The following is a 21157-nucleotide window of genomic DNA, read 5'->3' as shown; positions in this document are numbered from 1 at the left end:
GGCAGAAGCATCACCTCTGGATCCTGGACAGACACAAGCTGGTGTAAATCCACTGACCTCAGTGACATTTCTTTGCTTTTTTCTGACTTCAAAGCACCTCAGCCTGTTTGCCACTCTTGGGATTTGGCCACAGAAAAAAGGAGCAATGGGGAAGGCTGTTTGGCATTGCTAGAGAAGGACAGGAGACACCCTGCCGCTGCAGATGGGAGGCGATGGAGCAAGCGCGGTGGGATTCGGGAAGGCCATCCAACCAAGGCTTGGGAAAGCGCGTTGCTTGCGACAGGAAAAGATTAAGGATTCTCACTGCTTCTGTTTTAGCAGCAAATATTTTACTTTGCAAATGCAAACAGATCTTTGTCATACAGCAGCTCCCTGGATACTTCCCACGAGCGCTGTGGGCTACAGGAATTCCCATGGACCCAACAGCAGTACGTTCACGATGCCTCAAGAAAGCGACTCCCCACAAAAGTTTCTCTGGCAGCTAGCACGGAGGCCCGGCCAAGCGAGCTAATGAATAACGCTGTCTGCTTGGCCCTGTCTCGGCTCCGATGCCCGCTGTCCCCCAGGCAGAAAGTAAGGGGCACTGGAGGTGTTTTCCACCCCCTAGTTCACCCCAGATGTGCAAAACAACTGGAACAAAGTCATGCCTAGCGTACATAGGATTTTTGATTCTTAAAGGAAGAGCTCCCACCGCATCCGCATCCCATCTGTGCTAGTGATGGTCTGGATGAGCTGAGGTCTAGAGAGCACCTCTGCTAATGAGCCTCTGACTGCTAACAGTCATCACAGCTGATTCACCAGAGTGCGTAACGTCGGTTTACAGCATTGGTCTCTACCGCAATCTGTGCAGAGATGCTGCAGGGGTTTGCAATCAGAGGACAGTTTGTGTCTTCAGCCTGGGCAATCCCATCCTGGGCAGTTAAATCCCATGTAAAAGTATAACTGAGAGCACTGTTTACCTTCTGCTGAAGCCAAGACCTGCTTCTGCTTCACTACAAGAGGAACTGGACAGGCTGCCTAACCTGCTCCCCTTTCAGCGTCAAGGCAAACCAGACAGCGGTCCCAGCCCGGAGTCTTGGTTTAAGGCAAAAGGAACGTGAAAGAGATGCTGGTGGAGAAAAGAGGCAGAGCCCCACGGGCCCCTGCAAAGAAAACCCATGATCCCAACCCAAAGCAGACGAAAGCTTCTTGCTTGACCGCCCAAAAAGAGAGCAGAAGCTTGCATCACCGTTCACCGTGGGACCACCGACCTCTTCAGCCTCTTCCTGCGCACGGTAAATCCAGGTTCATATTTGCTGCAGTGGGGTACTGATCTCCGAGGCAAAAGCAGCCTCCGGCAGGCATGACCCACCCCTGCTTAAAAGCTACTGCCAGAAACCATGAACTTCTGGGAGACCTTTCCAACATGCACCGGCAAGGGTGCAATGTTTTCAAGACAGAGCTTGATCAACTGATGGATGGGATTTCAGGGCTGTCGGAGATAGCCGGGGACTGGCCTGCATGACCCTGGAGGCCCATTCCAGTCCGTCTGTATACGTATGTCGGTATTTATCTATCTATCCATCTATATATAAAAAACCATTAGCAAGCTGCTGAGCCTGAACTCACCGCACACTTCCCAGCAAAAGCAAGAGGGACTTGAACGCGCAAAGAATAAATGATTCAGCTCCATCTTGTGTTTCTGCTTTTGACATGCCGAGCAGCACTCCAGCTTGTCAGGATAAAATCCAGACAGCTGCAATATACGTACAAAACTGGGATAATTCAGATTAAAAACCCATTTGCCTCTATGTTTCTCTGAATATTTACCCCTCTCCCAACAGCTGTCCTGAAAGGAAGATAGGAAGAGAGAGGATTTCCCATGATCTGTGTCCAGCTTAGAAATCCTACCTCCCTCAATTATATTCGATTGTGCCTCAGCACAGATTATTTTGAAACGATCATCTGCGAGAACCACACAATCAGCGCTCTGTCAGAGGAAAGCAAAAATTGGGGCAGTTCCCAAAAAGGTCTGTAAAAAGCCCTTCGGTCTCCTTTTCGAAGCGAAGCACGCTGCACTTAACAGCGATTGCCTAGAGCCCAGCAATCACGTACCGACGCGTGAACGCTGCTTTCAAGAACAACAGCTCATCAAGGCACTCCAGGGTCATCGCAGACTGCAGCGGGAATCGCGGTCTCCTCGGGTCAGAAATTAAGAGCACAGATGTATCCCGAAGAATATTTTGCACTAAACGGTGTTGTAAGCGTGGAGGAGTCAAGAGCTGACGACTCTGTCCTTTCCTACGAGCTGTAGGTACTCATGACAACCACTCATCGCAGCGAAAAGATCAGGCAAAAAGGGACAGTCACCCTTTTGGTGGGTTTATCTTACTGCCAAAGACCTGTCCGCTCAAAAAAATGACACCCAGATACTTTTGCAGGAGGTTCACCAGCTCAAATCCACAGGTGGTTTGGTTCCTAACGCCCAGTGCCAACCAGGATAAAGCTGGAAACGTCAACAGCCTCTCCCCTCGATTCAGTTACACAGCACCTCAGGGAGCGCTTCCGAAATCACTCCTTCGTGACACCGTACTGCCACAATTGACTCAAGAGACTCTTTTCCCTCCCCTAACAAGCAAACATCAGGAAACAGCAGCAAACCCCTGCGCTGTCATATCAAAAAAGCCATTTTGACTACCTGCAGAAACACAGGCTCACTCAAGGCAAGTGTGACTTCATTTTCTGATTTCCAAATATCTGAGCGCAATTGCACGAAAACCGTCATTCCAAATACCATTACAGTTCCATGTCTGTTAGCTGCATCAACGAAATACTGCATTGCTAAAGCTCTTCCCCGTGAAAAGGTATTTTGAAAGGAAAGCTAAGCATTCAAGGAAGAATAAGCCGTCCTAATCATTAACACAAGGACTGAACCTGACGTATCTGAGTACTCGCATACGAAGTTGTCCAGATGCTCATGCGTGTACCTAAGTGCCTCGCTGCACCTGAATCAAAGCAGGGAACTGCAGCCAAAACCTTACGAAAAGGCCTGGTACCCATTGGATTTCTCTTGTTTTGGAGAACAACACCGACAGTGGACCCGGCTTCACTCCTGCTCTGTGTCAGCACAGACTGAACGGGTTCATCCTCCACCAAGAGCGGGGCCAGGAGGAGCAGACTCTGGAGAACGGGCTGCTCTCGCACAGCCAGCCCTTACTGGGTTTCAAAACAGGCAAGGGGAGCAAGATGCTCACAGCATCCGATGGCTCGTGCCCACGCTAACACGCCGGCAAAAAAGAGCCTCCACGGTCCTGTGAGCCGGTCAGCAGTGACCATGTGTAAGGACAAGGGTGTGAGGGACCAAAAACGCTCTGGCACGCAGGCTTCAGCTTTGTAAGAGCGCAGGAAAGCCGTGGAGGAGGTGTCCCTGCTCCCAGTAAAAGGGGGTTGGGACAAGCCCTTTCTAGCAGCAACAGGCACCACCGTACCCCTTCCTCCCACACCGCAACGTAACGTGGTTACCCTCTTCTCCCAGCCCTCTCAATGAGCATCGCAACAGCACCCACTGACCCAACATGGGGCGCGGAGCTGCATCCAGTGCCCTGCATCCTCCACGGAGCCGCCACGCAGCCCGCCAAAGCACGACAGGGACGTTCCTGGAAAGCGATCTGGCCAAGTCCCTTTTGGCAGGAGGTTCACACACCTCCCCATCTCCCCAAATCTTCGTCGCAGGTTGTCCCACCTGCTCCTGCCAACACCGATTTGCTGGAGCCGAGGACAATTATTTCAATGTTCATCTGAGGAGTGACGCCCATCCCCTCGCGCCCTGTCCGCCCGCGTCCCAGTCACTTCTGCCCCAGTTCCCCAGAGTCACTGGTGCGAGGAGGGAGGGCGGCAGCGGGGTGGATGGGGTTGAGCTGAAGCTAATGACAAGCCCACGTCCCTGCCTCCAGCGCTGGGACCCTCTCCTCCAGCGAGGACATGTGTGGGAGTGATTGCGCTCAAGAGGAGCTGATCAGTATTCAGCGAAAGGCTTTGCTACCGCGCTGCCCGCTGCCGTTCCTCCTCCTCCCAACGACTCGGTGTGCGGGAGGAGGCAGCAGCTCTTCCTCAGCAGCACCCCGCTGCCACACCCCCGTCCTCCCCCACGGCAGATTTCACACCTCCCTCCTCGTGAAAGCATCGCTCCCCGTCGCTTTTCCAGCTCCACAGAGCGGGTGTCCCCAGTCCACCCCCAGGCCATCACCCGCAGGCTCTGCCGGCTCCTTCGGCAGAGCTTAGGCTCGTGGGGGCCAGCCGGCACGATTTGGGGACCCACAGGGGAGCATCATCTGCCCGATGCCAGCCTCCCCGTCCCGGGGGGCAACTCTCCTCCCAAGCAAGGGTGCAAAACGCAGCCCCGGTGTGGGCGAGGGCGGGTGGCGATGCTCCCACCCTGCCAGCTGGGGGAAGGCGGATCGTGTGGGGCACGGTGTGCTGGCCAGGCGGCCCCCCACAGCCACCTCCCAACCGCGGGGCTCGGCCGGGGCTGCTGGTGGAAGCCACCCCAGGGGCTCACCTTGTGGAGCTTCCACATGGCGCCCAGTGCCTTGACTTCGTGGCTGGAGTGCTTGCCCTCCTCCAGGCACTGGTAGCAGACGGGGCTCTTGCACTGCACGCAGTACATGCTGTGGTTCTCCAGCTCATGGTCGGTGCAGGTGGAGATCTTACGGGGGCTGAGGCGGCGGCTGACCCGACCCTGGGCCGGCGGGACCAGGCGATGCTTGGCCAGTGGTCCCCGCGGCGGGTGGCATCGCAGGCGACAGGGATCGCAGTAGAAGACGTCGCACTGCTCGCACATGACGGCCGCCTCCTTGGGCGCCTTCTCGCAGAGCTGGCAGCGCAGAGCCGCCGCCCTGCCTTGCTGGTAGCGGTCGATGACGCCCTCCAGCAGACGATTGCGGGGGAAACCCCGCAACCCGCGTTCGTCCAGCACCAGGCTGCGGTGGCACTGCGGGCAGGTGAGGCAGGCGTTCCGCGGCGGCGGCGGCGGCGCCAGGGCGGCGGGGGGCGGCGGGGCGGCCGGCGGGAAGACGCGGACACCGTTGGGGGACTTCTGGCAGGGGGTGGTGGGAGCGCTGGCGAAACCCCCGTAGGAGCCGTAGCCGCTGTCCGCCTCGCTGTACAGGCTCATCTTATCCAGGTCCAGGTAGTCGTAGTCGGAGACGGCCGAGCCCGAGGCGCGGCGGCTCTGCGGCGACTCCGACTCCGGCGTCTGCACCAGGATGTTGCGGGCGCACGCCTGGCACAGGTTGTGCGAGCAGGGCAGGATGATGGGCTCCCGGTAAAAGGAGCCGCAGACCGGGCATTTCAGCTCCTCTTCCATCTCTTCCATAGGGGAGGGAGGGCGGCGGCGCGGCGCCGGCAGCGGCCGCGGCAGAGCGAGAGGAGCCACCCGCACCGCTCCGCGCCTCGGCGCCGACTGCCGCCCGCCGCCCGCTCCGCCCCGCCCCGCCCCGCCCCGCGCCTCGCCATTGGCCCGCCGCCGGCGGGGAGGTGGGCTGCGCGCTGCGATTGGCTCTGCCGCCTGCCCGTCCGGCCCGCCCGCCGCCGGCGCTGCGGGGGGCTCCTCGCTCCCCAGGGCTGCGGTGCGGAGCTGCGGTGCGGAGCTGCGGGGTCGGGCGCCGCGCTCGTCCCCCGCGGCTGCCCGCGCTCCCCTCGCCCCGGCTCCCCCGCCGCGGCTTCCCTCCGCGCCCAGGGGGAGCGTCCCTACCGCCACGGGCTTCTCGCCTTCCCTGCGGGCAGCCCGTGGTGGCCGCAGCAGCCTGCCCCAAGGGTGCCCCCCAAGATGGCGGCCTCCCTCGGGCCCCTACACTGCGGTGTCCCCAGGCCCACAGCCTGGCCGACGAGGGGCTTCAGGGGCCTCGCTGCCAGCAGCAGGAGGGCCAGCGGTGTCCTGCTGTCTGCTGCTGGCACCTCAGGACCGTGTGCGTTGGGTCGCCCCAGCGAGGTCCCAGCCCTCAGGCGTACTGCGGTGGCCTGCTCGGCCTGAAGGGAAGGTGACCTGGGCTCCTGGCAGCAGAGCCCTGCCGGCTCCATGGCCGCAGGATGGTTTGCAGCCTCTCTCCTGTTCGGTTTTTAAGGGGATCTGATGGGTGAGGCTCTGCTGTGGGGGCTTTGTGGGGCCGCAGGGCGCTGAGCCCTGGGGCCGGGGCTGCGTGGTGGCAGTGGTGCTGTGAAGGGCGGTGGAGTGAGAAGGAGCCCCAAGACACAGAATCACAGAACCGTTTAGGTTGGAAAAGACCTTGAAGATCATCGAGTCCAACCGTTACCCCAGCACTGCCAAGCCCACCACTAACCCATGTCCCCAAGCACCACATCTCCCCGGCTTTTAAATCCCTCCAGGGATGGGGACTCAGCCCCTGCCCTGGGCAGCCTGGGCCAGGGCCTGACAGCCCTTTCGGGGAAGAAGTTTTTCCTAATACCCAACCCAAACCTGCCCTGGCGCAGCTTGAGGCCGTTCCCTCTCATCCCATCGCTTGTTCCTGGGGAGAAGAGACCGACCCCCCCCCGGCTCCAGCCTCCTTTCAGGCAGCTGCAGAGAGCGATGAGGGCTCCCCTCAGCCTCCTCTTCTCCAGGCTGAGCACCCCCAGCTCCCCCAGCCGCTCCTCCCCAGCCTTGGGCTCCAGCCCCTGCCCCAGCCTCGCTGCCCTGCTCTGGCCACGCTCCAGCCCCTCCATGGCCGCCTTGGGCTGAGGGGCCCAGCGCTGAGCACAAGATTCGAGGGGCGGCCTCACCAGTGCCCAGCACAGGGGGACCATCCCTGCCCTGCTCTTGCTGGCCACACTGTTCCTGATACAAGCCAGGATGCCATTGGCCCTCTTGGCCACCTGGGCACACTGCTGGCTCATGTTCAGCAGCTGTCGACCAGCACCCCCAGGGCCTTTCCCGCCAGGCAGCTCCCAGCCGCTCCTCCCCATGCCTGCAGCCTTGCCTGGGGTTGTTGTGCCTCAAGTGCAGGACCCGGCCCTGAGCCTGGTTGAACTTTCCTTGAGTCCCAGCAAAGCATGTCTGGGGGGAAGTTTTGCAGAGGACAGGGCATGCGTGCGATACGGGGGGCTCCTGGGGCTCCTGCAGTTTCCCCTCTGACAGCACAAGGTGACTTTCAGAGCTGGGAGGCAAGAAATCTATCTGCTGAGGGCTGGGTCAGGGGGCTGTAGTAATAATTATTAGAATAGCCACATGTATCTAATAAATGCAACACGCTCAATAGTCCCATAGCTTTCTATTAATCATACCAGTAAGATGACTGCGTTGAGGCTTGCACAAGCACGGAGTGGGGCGCAGGCAGGGCTGGGTGGGCCGGGGTGCAGGGGTCCCTGAGCCTGGGACCCCCCGTGGGGTGCCGCTCTGCCGCTGGAGAGCGGGGAGGGGGCCTGGCGGGTCTCCTGCCGCCGGCTCGGCAACCGTGCTTACTCTGAAGGTTGTCTAAGGTCTTTAAAATATCCTGGCAACGTGCAGTGCAGCATAGCGGTTCCTTTTCAGCCAATGGAAAAATAAGATTACTTGGAACGTCTCTGTATTCTCTCTCATTTCCCTCTCTCTGTGCAGGCGTTCGGGGCTGCCCGCTGGCGCAGTTGCTCTGTGCCTCCCGTGACGGTGTCTTTGGACCTCTCTTGGGAGAGGAGCCTTGAAGCTGGAGCTCAGAGGGGCTGCAGGGTCTCTGCGAAGGCAGCGTGGGGGCAGGGAGGGGCTGAAGAAGGATGGCTTCTGATCCCATATGTGGGGCACGGGGCCCTGGCCCAGAGGAAAGGTTGAGCCCTTGCTACCATTCACGGGCAGTCCCTGAGGGTGCGGGGAGACTGGCTCCGGGATCCTGATGCTCAACAGCTAAGCCGTGGGGTGACACAGGGGGATTGGTGGCAAAGGTGGGGAAACTGAGGCAGGTTGACAGCAACTCCCCAGTAACGGTGAGAGGGTGAGGGCTGGATGCTGACAGGCCCCTGTGACTGAGGGTTTGGCCAGTTTGGGGCCAAGGGCCAAGACCTGAGCTTAGCTGGAGCTCCGGGACCCTGGGCAGATGGGTCAGGGAGCCCCCGGTGAGGCTCGTCAGGGCAATTAAGCACCCTCAGAGCCCTGACACAGTGTGCGACGGTCCCCACTGCTGGGGATGATCTCACACCATCCCAGAGAGGCAGTGATCTGCTTGGCGCTGGAAACATCCAGACAAAATGGGACAGTCACCGGTGCTCTTTCCTCCGGCTGCTTGTACGTGCACGTCCACAGCGCTGGGGACTGGTAGGGATCCCACCACCCCAGAAACCAAGGTTATTTTCTGAAACAGTCAAACCACATAGTGCACTTGCCACCGCTCTTGGGCGCACCCGTTTCCGTGGCGGGGAGATGGCAGCAGTACCGGGGGACACCCCGCGGCTGTCTGTCCCCTGCTCAAGGATTGCGTGCCCCTGACAGAGGGCTACCTAACCCCTTCTTGAGGAGCCATTCGTTGGCCGTTTGTCTGCAGGGACATGGGTGACTTTGCAGCGTGGGACCGCTGAGCCTGAGCAGTGGTGCTGCGTGGGCGAGCACAGGGATGGACAGCAGGGAAGCGGAGGAGTGGGATCCCACTGGAGCATCGCATCGCTCCCTACCCTGCTGGGTAGGCACTGAAGAGATTCGAGTGGGATTGATAAGGTTTAGCCTTGAAAGGCCCCATCCTTCGCAGGCACGGCTTTGGGCAGGGGCACTGAGAGGCTCCTTCCATCCCCTCATGGGTTCGAGCAGCTCCCGGGGTGCAGTGAGCAGGTCCAATTTCAAGCTCCCACATTGGTATTCAGAAGGGGGAGAAGCCCAAGAGCCGAGATGCACACGGAAGGCACCGCCATTTCTCAGCCTGATAAGGAGGGACAAGTGATAAGGAGAAAAAGATTTCCCGAGTGTGTCTCTCTTTTGCTCTGTGCAGTTCCTTTCTGCTTCTCCAGGCTCCTGCTGGCTCCGTACCAACCACCGGCACCGTGGCTTCCCCTGAACTCCGCTGAGCGTTCCTCATTTGCTCCCTTTTGGTGTCTGCTCAGAGTTGGTCATTTTTTTCCCTGCTCTCATTCCTCTAGCTGCCCTTTTGCCGAAGTAAAACCATCATTCCTTGTTTGCTCTGCCTCTTGTTTCCCGTGGCCATTTTTCACCCTGGCAGGTGTCTGATGCCATTTCTGCCGTAGTGATCGTGTAAACAGGCAGCAAAAAGCCCTACAAAGAGGAATGCAGCCAGTGCGTTTGGAAGCAACCCTTGGCCATAAACATTTAGCTGTTTTTTTCTTGGCGCAGCAGCGTGTGCCTTCACTTCCATCTCAGCAAGAGGCAAGCAGCCCCGTGCTCTGGCTGCGTATTATTTACAATTGTCAGACATGTTACTGCCCGGAGAACTCTGCGGCGTGCAGCTATGAACCCGCAATAATTACTTGACCCAGCTTCAACATTCATTTGTCTAATGTTGCTGTGATCAGCGATTACAAGTTAAAGGATCAAGAAGTCCTCTCGTTCTAAGCTGGCTCTTGCTTTTCTGATGTGCCTCTTGCCAGGAGCCTCAGCTTTGGAAGCGGCCCCGGCTCCCACATGGTGCATCTCCATTTCTGTTGCAACCAGTCTCTGCTCTGGGGGATGCAGAAGACACCGCTGGGCTGAGATAAATCAAAGTCCTTGGGACTCTGTGTAAGCGCTGTTGCATCCCCTTGGTGATTCCTAATAATGAGAAGGACTGGTATCAGCAACATCAATTGCCTGCTCCTGGCCGTTTCCCTCTGCGCCCCGCCAGCCTGCAGGTGTGTTTGCTGCATCTGCTGGAAATGCAGATTAGAAATCAGGATCAAGCTTGGAGATATCGACAGGAGCGAGATGGGGTGGTGGGTGATGCTGTTTGAATTGTATATGGGGTGTTTCCCCCCAAAAAGGTCGCAACACCACTGCAGTTCAGTTGAACCGATTGGAAAACCACAGTAATTGGGGGGTGACACAAGGGGTGGAGGTGGCCCACGGTGTCAGGACCTGCTCCTACATCCCCCTCCATCCCAGCCACCTCCTTTGGCTCCTGGCGCCCACCAGCTGTGCCCCCGCGACATTCCTTGGCTTGAGAAATATGAGTATGAGGAGAGAGGAGACAGGCAAATGTTGCGACGGCCATGAGGGACCATGAGTTGAAAGGGGAAAAGATACGGAGAACATGAGAGCCCCTGGTTCCCCCAGTTCCCTGGCAGGATGGAGGTAAGGGTTGGGGTAACGACCAGGACTTGCCTAGAACTGGACAAATCAAGCGTCACATTCTGGAGTTATCTCGGGGAAGGGAAAATCTTCATCACAAACTGGGACAAAACATCCGAACCTTTGCATTTCTCCATGGAAATTCTGCAGTGCTTTGTTTCGTGAAATCCCCGTGGGATGAAGCTGGTGGTGGTGGTGACACAAAGGTGGAGGCTCACAGCTGGGAGCAGGTCCCAGGCCCACCCCAGTGAGACCCGCGGGGAATGCCGGGCTCCTGGGCAGGGAGGGCTGGGAATCCTCCTTGGGAGGCAGGGGCTGTTTCTTCCACTTTAACAACTAAATATTTTCTTCTTGTTAATATTATCTTGATGACAAATAACCTAAAGTTCACTTGCTTTGGGCAACAGCGGTTTCTTAAACCTCCACTGCTTGATATTTATGCATGTGTATGTGCAAACACATATCCACCACAAATTTTTCTGCTGAGATCCCCACCAGCAAAAGGATTACAGGGCAGAGGGAAGGCGGGACTCGGGAAATCAATAGCATTCACATCTCAGACTGTAGCGAGGAGCAGTGGGACACGAAGCTGAAGGCTGTCTGTCGCTAATTAATCTGCCGGCATCATCTCTGCGATGCCGATCGATCTCCACCCGCCAGGGCTGAGATCTCCCCGCCGGTGGGTTGCCGGCAGGGTCTCGGGAAGGTGATAGATTGTCTGGCTCCCACCTTCGCTCCCCTGTGCCGCACAGGGTCCTCAGGTCTGGGGTGGGATTCAAGGGGAGAGGTGGACTGGACAGACAAAAGCGTGCCAGCGCACAGGCGCCTGTGTGCAGGTAATGGGTAGCTGGGAGGGTGAGTTTGGGTTGATTTATGAGGCCCTGAGCTGGGCTAGAGCTAATAAATAAAAGAGAGGAATGAGCCGGGACAAAGAGCTCCGTAGCCTCCTTTAGGCATTGCGCTCCTGTAACACCTTGAAGAGATAAATCAGAGAGTGGACGAGGGCTCGGGGCTCCCCTCCTGAGAGGAGGGGGTTGGGACGTGGCGGGGGTGCCCCAGGGCCTTCCCAGAGGTGTCCCCGTGCTGCTGGAGAGGCCTCGGGTGTCCGGCGCAAGCAGATGATCTTCCACTACCATGTGGGAAACCCGCTTCAGGCTTTGGAAATGTGTTCTCCCCTCGTGCCTGGAGGTACCACGCGTGGTACGGCGTCAGCTACATGGGGCATCGCCGGCCCTTTGCGCAGGAACGCTCCCGTTCCCCTGTGGCTACTGGAAACACCTCAGCGGATGCAGCCTAGGATTAGAGTTGCCTTTTTATGACTTTAAGACATTGGCAGCTCATAATTCATCCCGCAATCAAGCAATACACTCTGATCCTCCTTCTCCTCAGTCATTTCGAATGGATGAGCTCTTGGCTGACAGCAGAAACCCTTGTTTATTAGTCCCTGCACGCATGCATGACCTTGGCATCCATATCCCTGCTGTCATTCCACTCCCCCAGATCATTCAGAGTTTCCAACACATCCTGCTTCTTCTCTGTACTGATGACACCTCCCGGCTTTGTGTCGTTAGCGCGTTTCCTGAGGTCACCCTCATCTTTGGCACAAAGAGCAGCAGCAGAAATGCTAGGTGAGGTGTCCAACAGCATCCCAGGCCTGAAACTCCCAGGCCTCCATCAGTTACTGCTTCCCAGCACCATGTTCAGAGCTTCTTACTGGTTATATCATTTGCTCCAAGCACTGAAGAAGCTCAGAAAGTTGAAACCACCTCCCGTTTGTTACTGAGGTCTCTTCTTTTCGAGGAAAAGTGCCAAATTCTTGTGGATGATCGACCTTCATTGAACCCAGGTGGCATCTTTGCCCATTTCATCTCACTGTCACCAACTTGCCTGAACATGAGGCATCCAAGAAATACTTTGTGCCTGTACCCAAACCTTCAAGTTTTTGAACGTTTTGATGCCCAGTTCTCAGAACCAGTCTCCCCTTGCCCAGAACGGGTTGCTTTCCACCACTCTGTTGCCTCACTCCTGGAAGCGAACAGCAGTTTCCTGGGATAGTGATGAGGTTTCCTGGGGCTAGCTGGATTTTGGGAGCTAGAGGAGAGCTTCCCAATGGTAAAACACTAGAAGTCAGAGTTTTTCCTGTTGTGTAGGAGACAGGCAAAGCTGCTGGGAAGTGGCAACCGGGGAGTCCTCCATACCTAGGCGATGGCATGAGTGCCACCAAATCACAGAACCTGCAACACTCATCGAGTCACAGGAGATTTGCCCATTTTTGAGCTTGGGGCTGAACTGGCATCAGGAGGAGACTTTCCACCGACCTCAGCGGGCTCTGAGTCGGGAGCTACTTGAATCGCAGTCGGAGTCAGCATCTCACTGCTTCCCTCTCGCCCTTGCTCCCCGAAGGATGACACTCGGGGCTTCTTCGGCTGATGAGCAACGTCTCTAGGCTTGCGTACCCAGTACACCGAGAAAGTTATTCATTGCCACCCACGCAGCGTAGTGTTCAATAAACCCCTGGTTCGTAACCGCTTAAACCCCTCTGAAGAACCCGTGGAGGTGGCCGAGGCTGCTGTGTGACGGGGCTTGCTCTGGGCAGCCGAGTGTCTTCAGATCCTGGTCCTGAGAAACACTAATGAGAACATTAACAGTGTAACCGTTTTAAATATTTAATGATTTTTTCCCTTTAACAGACTTTAATTACAATCGCTGAGCGCACACTTTCCTTATTAAAACCAGCACTTAAGCGGTAGCACAGTGTGAAGATAAAATCCCAAATGTCGAAGAACCGCTGCTCCTCTCCGAGGACTTTTCATCAGTGACGCTGGCAGGGACCAGGAGCATCGGCGGGTGGCTGAGCCCCAGGGTGGCACTGCCTTTCCGTCACCTCCTGGCAACACCTTCTGAAAATCACTTCTGAAAATAAGGTGGCAAAATTGCTCCGTCGAGTAACTCCCAGCCTGGCGATACGCCAGGACCTGGGGGTGTCTGACTGCTGCGGGAGGACTGCGAAAGAGAACCTAAATGCTTAAATGATGCCTCAGAGCGAGACGTATTGAAAAACCTGCAAATCTAAATTTTCTGATTACTTTCAAAGGTGACATCTTTTTTTTCTTTTTTTTTTTCTTTTACTCTGGGGAGCTAGTGGAAAATTTCTGATTTTAAGCAAGGCTGAACAGAAGCTGTTGCTAATACATGGGACGAGCTAAGCTGCAAGTATAAACTGTGATGCTCCTTTGACCGTTGCCTTCGCATGCTGCCCACTTACTCATCTCCCCTGAGATTAATGCCCCACTTCTCCAACCCGTGACTCATTTTGGAGAACAGCAATATTAAACTCATCCCACCAGAGAAATCTCTCCTTCCTCCCACAGGCTGAGCTTGTCTTCTTCCTCCTTTCTCTGCTGCCCAAAGGCTCAGCTGGGGAACGTGTAGTGGTTCAGAAGATGTGCTGAAGATGTGATGTTCCTTGTGGCTTCAGCGTTGAAAAGGAAACTCTCTCCCACTGACATTTATTGGCTTCCCAGTTTGATCTAAGGTTTCTTTAACCATAGCAGGGTCCTGCCATGGGGAACCTTAACGTGTGCAGAGCCCTAGCAGGGAATTCGTGCCAGTCCACGGGGTTTTTGGCTGTGCGGAAGCAATCTGTTTGGTTTTCCAGCAGTAATCTGAGTGATGGAGGTGCGTGTGCCGGTACAGCACTCAGGGGCTTGGTGGGCATTCAGTTCACCCCATCCAACACCGGCACAGGCAGTTTGCCCCCAGGAGGCTGGTTTTGGGGGATGTTCCGCAAATATAACCTTGCCTCCGGTCTCTTTGTCCTTCGCTGCAACGGAGAAGATGGCAGCCAGGCACTTGGGTACCCTTGGACAGGTGACGTAGATGTCACCATAGATAAGCCAGTGGGGATCTGAGGGGGTCTGAGGGTACCACAAGAGAGATGCTGAGGGAAGGAGGAGCCCGTGGCCATGCACTCCCCGGCAGGAGCTACAAGGAGAGGAGCAGGGGGAGAGCACAAAGGTCTTGGCAGAATGGCCATCACCACCATGGCCAGGACCTGCCTGGCATTGCCTGCCCGCAGGAGGCTACGAAAGTGCCAGGACTTAGCAGTGCTGGTGCTTCGAAAGCAGAGCCTGGGGCGTGGATCCCCTCAAAACGCGGGTGGACCTGGGAGCCAGGTCAGCCCATTTGTTCCTGAGCCAAATCAGCATCTGGGCAATAACGAAATAAAACCGCCCCTCTCCAAACACGCACAGCAAAGCACCGGCGAGGGGAGGCACGCGGGCGCCGGCTCGAGGGGACGGGTGGGAGCCTGCCTGGGGCTGCTCCGCTCCACCAGCACTTTGCATCTCACCCGGGTCCTGGCTGGGTGCCGGGGAGGTTTCTGTGCCTCCTGACCGTCAGCTTGGGTCACTCAGCATGCAAAAGCCTTTCTCCCTCATCCCTGAGGTCCTGCCGGCGAGTGCTCGTCTCCCAGCCCCTTCCCCGGGTCTCTCGGTGGGATCTGGAAGGTGCCCGCCATGTGTGAACCGAACCCAGGGTGACTCGGTCTGTGCTGGCCGAGGCAGAGGAGGCTCAGGGCAACCCTGGATTTCTTGAGCTGTCAAGCAGTGATAAATTCTGGGATGTCTGCAATGAATTACCATGTTTCATTGGAAAATAACTGGAAGGCTGATGGGATCATTTTCTCCCCCAGTAGAGACTCAGCGCACACACACACCAGACCGGCTTCCCATTAAGTTTCATCCTTGCTTCTCACCGGGGAGGTTATCCTCAGCAACACCCCAATCCGAAACTCCCATCTCTGGGGACGCCGATGGCAGGGCCAGCTCTGCCCCAACACTGTCCCTCTGCAGCGGCTGATCGGGTGCTTTACACCCCCCGCTTTCTGCATCGCCTCCCGCCACCTTAGAGCGGGCTGTCCCCTGCCAGAAGAAGGGGTTAAGTGTGCTGGTCTTAACTCCTGCAGATGCAACCCAGGGTCCTTCCTTTGCCTCTGCAGTGCTCCCTCTCCGGAGGCTTTCCAGGAGTTAAATCGCTGTTGCTAGAAGCCAACCCCATCTGCAGCTCAGCGGGCGCCGCAGCATGGCGAGCTCGCGGCACCCGGAGGAATTTCATCAAAGGGAGCGTGGGAGCGATGCAGCGCCGATGGGCAGTTATTTATCACAGCCGCCCCTCCGTCATTTCTCGGTGCGCTAATGGCTGAGAGGCTCAGGAGGGCAGGGAAGGCATTTTGATTCTTGCTTCCCAATTAGGAGAGCTATAAAAGCCACCCTTCCACGGTGCACCAGGGTCACGTTCCCGCTGGCGATCTCCAGCAGCTCTGGCCAACGGCTCCCGCGGCGCCCGGGGTGCAGCTCAGGAACGGGACCCGAGGTATTTGCAAGATATTCCTGTTTTCAGACAATTCCTGCTTGCTTTGAGCAGAACGTGGCTCGTTCATCATGAGCTAAACCCGTTCAACCTCTCCTAACCCATGCAGTACAGTCTGCTTCGTGGAGATATCTAAATAAGTAAAACTTGATATGCTAATGAGCGCTGGCATTCATCCAAGCATTGACGAGGGGCTTCAGGAATAGCTTCCCCGTTAAAGAGCGGCGTGCGGGCTATTTTCTTTTCAAGCCTTGTTCCACCCGTCGCGGCTTACGGCTGACCATTTTGGGGAAATCAGCTGAAAAGTTTTTGGCTGTATCAAGTGGGAGGCCAAAATCTAATGTATAGCTGAGTCTGGTGCAGATTTTTTCTCGCTGCCATGGTAACCAAACTAACTAAAAATAAAAAGTATTCCCATAAATGTCAAAACACACCATGCTTCCGTGACGTATGGAGTATCTGACCTGAAATCTGTAATCATTATGTAACGACGCTTAACATGACAGTAATTACATGGGAAAATTGTCTCTGGGTTAGACATTTTGCACAGCTTTGGTAGTCAGTCCGCTTCCCTGTATTCTTTGATATTTATGTTGTTAATGTGATAATTAGATGCTTCGCGGAGCTGTTTAACATCTGCTGTGATGTGTTGTATGCGAAGGGAGACATGGCCCTCGTGATACCTGTGCCGTTGTCCATCCTCTCTCAATAAACCGCTACCCAGGGCTTGGCAAAATCTGGATTTTTGGGAGATCTGCCTGTGCAGGTGGCAGCACCGCGTGGACTCGGACAGCCAGCCTGCAGGGAAGGCCCGGCGGGCACGCGAGGTGCCTTTTAGCTGCTCGCTCCCAGATGTGCAGGTATCTCACCAGCTTGCAGCCCACAGGAGGAGGCAGCCCTGTCCGCTGCCTCCGTCCGAGGACTCGATTCATCTCTTCCTAAATCAGACATCTGAAATAAGGCAGGGGCTTGGGAAGGGAGAGACCTGCGCAGGTGTAGGTGTCTTCATGGTGGACATCTAATGTTAGGTGGGATGAGATAGATGGGCTGATACCCACGTGCTGAGTGTTTCTGTTTGTCTACGTGGCCTTCAGATGAAGCCCGTGACTCCAGGACACTCACCCTGCTTCAGAGACTTGACAAGAGGCTGGGGCTGTCTCTGCCGAGGTCAGCAGAAGGTGCCACCACGCCTCACCGTGGGTTTGCTGATGCTCGTGCCGCTGTGCGTTTTCCCCTCCAGGACAGCCGCCACGGGAGGTGGGTTCTCACCAGAAGGAAGACAAGGCTGAAGAGGCAGGGCGTCCTGGGCAGGTGCTGTGAGAGACAGCACTCTCCCCGCGGCTGTCCGGCCTCAGATCCTGAGTCCTGCCAGCCGGATACCAAACCCTGGCAGACGGAATCTGACCTGACCTGAAGCCATGGTGGTGGCCAGACCCCAGCAGAGGCAATGATGGGATCAAACACCCCATTTTGCAGTGGCGTGGCAGTACCTACCCTGGCCTTGCTGCTGTCCTGGTGCTGTGTCTGACCCGCTGCGTGCCTCCCATGCAAACGGGGCAGGCGGCGGAGCAGGTCAGGAAGACTGGCTGTCTTCAAGGCAGGCTCGGATAGGCTTGGGAGATCTGTGTTCCTCTCACAGCCGTTGTCTTTTCGGCAGCCATATGAGCTTGCTGACTGAGCCAAGAGGTCCTAAACTGAAGGCTGTGGGAAGGCCAGCGGCAGAAAGACCCTTCACGGCTCCCACGGCTGCCCCTTTGGGCTGGGGTGGTGGCTATGGCGGTGGTTGAGCTCCAGCCCTGGGTGGGATTGCTGGCATTGATCCCACGCTCACCCTCCACAGAGGAATCGCTGCTTCCAGCTCCTCGGCAAGTCTCCCTCTCCTTCTGCCACGGATAACGCGGCGTGGGTGTTCCCACAAGCCCGTTGCCATGCAGTGACACACTCAGATGAATCAGGGAGGTGGTGGAAGCACCGAGGAGATGTGAGGGAAGCAAACCAGGCATGTTCCCAGCCCTGACAGCCCACACCTCATGAAGACTCACCTCTGGCTGGCAAAATCCCATTTTTAATCTCAATAAAAGGGCAACACGATGGGAGGATGCGGAGAGAAACCAGTGTCTCCTCCCGGGGGGCAGCTGGGCTCAGGGAGGCTGCAGGGCTGCCGCTTGCCTGGGGCAGCACCCAGACCCCCAGTGCGTGCCCATGGGTGTCCAGTGTTGCTCTTACACACCATCGCGACCTCCTGCTATTCTGCTACCAAGGTTAACTTCAAAAAAGTCGGAAATCTTTCTTTGGGGGTGTTACTGCCAACCACCCATACGTTTAGGGGATCCAGCACCCAGGCATCCAGCCCAGCCCCACGGCTGGAAGAAGATGTGCATCCCATCTGGTTCAGACATGGTGAGAGCAGACGCTGGAGTAGGTGAACAGCTGATCTGTGCAGGAGAGGATGTGGAAAGAAAATATCTCACGGGACATGTCGTTTGATACACCATCGCATGGGAGCTGAACTGTCCTCGCTGCACCTTCTCTGTGAGGGGCTGACACTCCTCTCCTGGAGGGCCCTTGCTGTCCTGGCAATGCAGCAGGATTTTACGAAAGAAGAGGTGTGTAAGCACCTTGCCTGGGGCATTGCTCGGGGCAGAAATACCTCAAGGCCTTGTGATTGTAGCCAAGAGCTGGCACAGGGATGTCACCTGCCAGTCCCCCGAGGTAGGGACCAGCCCCTCCCTGAGCAATCTCCCTTTTTTCCCTGTCTATTTTTAACGGCCATACAGCACCGGAGTGGATGCAACGTGCTTGGCTGGGTGGGAAATGGTTCACAGGCCCTTACAACATGCCTGCCCCGTCCCCAGGGGCAGGACCGAGGCCACCCCGCGCAGAGCTGAAGTTTGCCGCAGGGACACTTCTTTGGCATGTTCCCGCCCAGCTCTGCCATCCGTACGGCGCACGGGCTGCCCGGGCAGGCGCAGAGGCGTCCTAGACTGGGCGTTTGGAGATGACGGTTGTGGATGTGGTGGGGGAAATCCTGAGCGGGTGTAGGTGCGGGGCTCAGGCTGCCTTTGCCGTGCGGGAGCCCTCCAGCCTGAACCTCCTGAAGGAGCTTGCGGGAAAGGAGACGTCTGGACCGTGGAAAGAAGAAGGGGTGGACACCAGGACATCGGTGCTCCATGTCTTCTCCACCGTAGGTGACTTCAGGCTCACAAACAGCCAAGATATGTGTATAACTACCCACGGTTCAACAGCACCCCGGTAAGACTGTCTCCTGCTGCAAGGAGAGCACCGGCCAGCCGTGGCCGTTCCTGGCACGGCTGGATTGTAGAGGGCCAGGACCTGCTGGACATTCTTCTTAGCTCTGAAGGCTCTTGCCCGTAACTCATGCTTCCCCCCTGCTTTTGGCTTTGATTTTTAGCAGAGAAACATCGAAGGCTCTTTCCAGGAAAGCAAAAAGGGCATCGTTTGTACGGAGGCTTCAACCACCTACTTGCTACAACCATACAATTTGAAAGGGCTGCTAAAATGCCAGCCAAATGACGGGTTTGGGGACTTGTGTTGGTGCCTTCATGCAGAGCAGGTGGGAGCAGAGGGGTGTGGGGAACAGGACAGGAAAAAATCAACCTACGAAAGAAAAGGGAGAGAATTAAAATGAATCAGTCTAGTCCTGCTGGACCTTGGAAAAGCCCAGGCAAGGAACAAATCTGCTTTGATGGCGAGTGCTGGCTGCCTGGCCCCTGGGCTCCAGCACGAGGTACAAGCAATCGGGACAGGACAAGGAAACGCTGAAGCGTTTTCATATGTAAGAAAGGGAACTTCTCTGAGCGTATGGGCCACGGCAGCACCTCTGCCTGATCCCGGCGTCCTGTAAGGCTCTAAGGGGCTTTTTTCCCCCCCAAGGAGAGTGATGTACTGGTAAGGCTACTCCTGGCTTCCTCCTCCTCCCATGGCTGCTCTGCATCCATCCATGACCCATCCCCTCTCCTCTGCGTGCCCGGGGTGCTGATGGGCGACTCGATGGCACCGGGTGCCGCTGCTGTCGCCTGACCGCACCGCAAGACGGCACGGAGCCAGGGCTGCAGCCAGCGGCTGCTCAGCTTTCGGGTACCCGGGGTGACCCAGCGTGACCCATGGGACCCGGGAGCTTCCACCACGTCTGTGGTGGCACTGAGATGCTGTTGGCTTTTGATTTTTTTGGAGATCCTTTCTCCCATACCTATTACTTGCATTTTTCCCTTTTTTTTAGGTTTTTTTTCCCTGCTGCCATGGCAACCGGGGTAGATTCTGGTCACGGCTTTGGCCTCCCCGGCTGCAGATGGCCACAGAAACATCAATCAACAAGTGACACACCTCGTAGCTGGGGATGTCCCCTGCGGGCAGGGACCTCGCTGGATCCCCAGCAAAGAGCAGAGCTCGCCCACCCGGGACCTGCTCCCTCCTCCCTCTGTCCGCGGCTCCTCCAGGACCGGCTGCTGGACGGCTTTGAGGGGTCTGCTTTGGCCACGGCTCCCTTGCATTCACTCCTGCCTCGCTGGTGCCCAGAGGGGCGGCAGGAGCTGGGGCTGTGCGCGGTGATTCCACTTTCCAGCCCTCCATTTGGGGTTTAAAAATAGAGCTGGTTAATAGGGTTTGATCCTGCCCCGTATGCTGTCCCTCCCCTCGGCTGCCTCCCCAGGCAGCCTCGGCACCCGCGGCCATCGCACACCCAGCACCAGCTCCTGTCCCTCCTCCCCGATTCCGCTCTCAGCTCCCCCCTGAGACCAAACCATCCCCTAGGGAAGCCCCGGGCAGCGTTTTGAGGGATACTTTAAGGTTGCAGAGATGGAAATCCTGCCTCCAGCATCCTCTTGCACCCCGCTGGAGGGATGGGAAATGGGTGCTGCTCCAAGAGCGTCGCGGGTGGTCCCTGGCGTGATGTGGCCTTGCTCAGAGGCGCTGCTGAAGTTGGATGGAGGAGGAAAGCTGTGAATCTGCAGGCTGCTCCCCTCCGAGCTCTGCAGTGACTTCCTCCCTCCCTCCCTCCTCATCGTCACCAGCAGCCCCTTCCAGCTCCCCTGGAAGGCGATCCATGGCCAATTCCCGCCTGTTGGGTACCAAAACTGCCAGGCAGCTTTAGCCACGGATGGGGAGGAGCTGTGCTCACCCTTCCCGTCCTGCATTCCTGAATCCAGAGCATCCATGAGCTCCTTCCATATTTGAATCCCCAAGGCTGTGGGTGTTGAGTGCTGCCTTGCCTGTGGGACAAGGAGATGGTGGGTCTCCTCTGGCTAAGCCCAAGGAGAGGGATTGTGTTTGGGTGGCCCTGGGTGACACCTGGGGGTCTGGGACTCCCCAGGCACGTCAGCTGGCATGCTTCCCCAAAGCCTTTGCCACGAAACTGAACTACAGCAGCAGGGAGCGGGCTTGGTGACCACCATTCATCCGGGATGGGTGCTCCATGGTGTCTTCAGTGGAGGAGTGCTGAGATCAGGGGACAGAGGGGAAAATCCCCACTCCAGCAAGAGCATCCTGCCAAGGACAGCTCCGGGCTCCATGGGCCTTGGTGTGCGGGGAGCCCCAGGTAGGCTCGAGGTGTGCAGGGAG

General features: G+C 57.0%; 1 protein-coding gene across 4 annotated transcripts in view; it reads right to left on the bottom strand.

Moving 5' to 3' along the window:
- TRIM9 (tripartite motif containing 9) overlaps positions 1-5440 on the bottom strand; it is a 69502-nt gene extending 64062 nt beyond the window's left edge. For all 4 annotated transcript variants that reach the window (XM_087746877.1, XM_009472746.2, XM_087746878.1 and 1 more), the window contains exon 1: positions 4538-5440. In XM_087746877.1, coding sequence (XP_087603003.1) covers positions 4538-5353 — 816 coding nt within the window. In that variant the 5' untranslated portion in view covers positions 5354-5440. The remainder of the gene's footprint in view (positions 1-4537) is intronic.
- Between the last annotated feature and the right edge of the window lie 15717 nt (positions 5441-21157).

This window comes from Nipponia nippon, unplaced genomic scaffold (genome assembly GCF_047370975.1).
Source record: "Nipponia nippon isolate SJK-2023a ecotype South Korea unplaced genomic scaffold, ASM4737097v1 scaffold_11, whole genome shotgun sequence".
Taxonomy (NCBI): domain Eukaryota; kingdom Metazoa; phylum Chordata; class Aves; order Pelecaniformes; family Threskiornithidae; genus Nipponia; species Nipponia nippon.
This window is presented reverse-complemented; position numbering and strand designations above follow the sequence as displayed.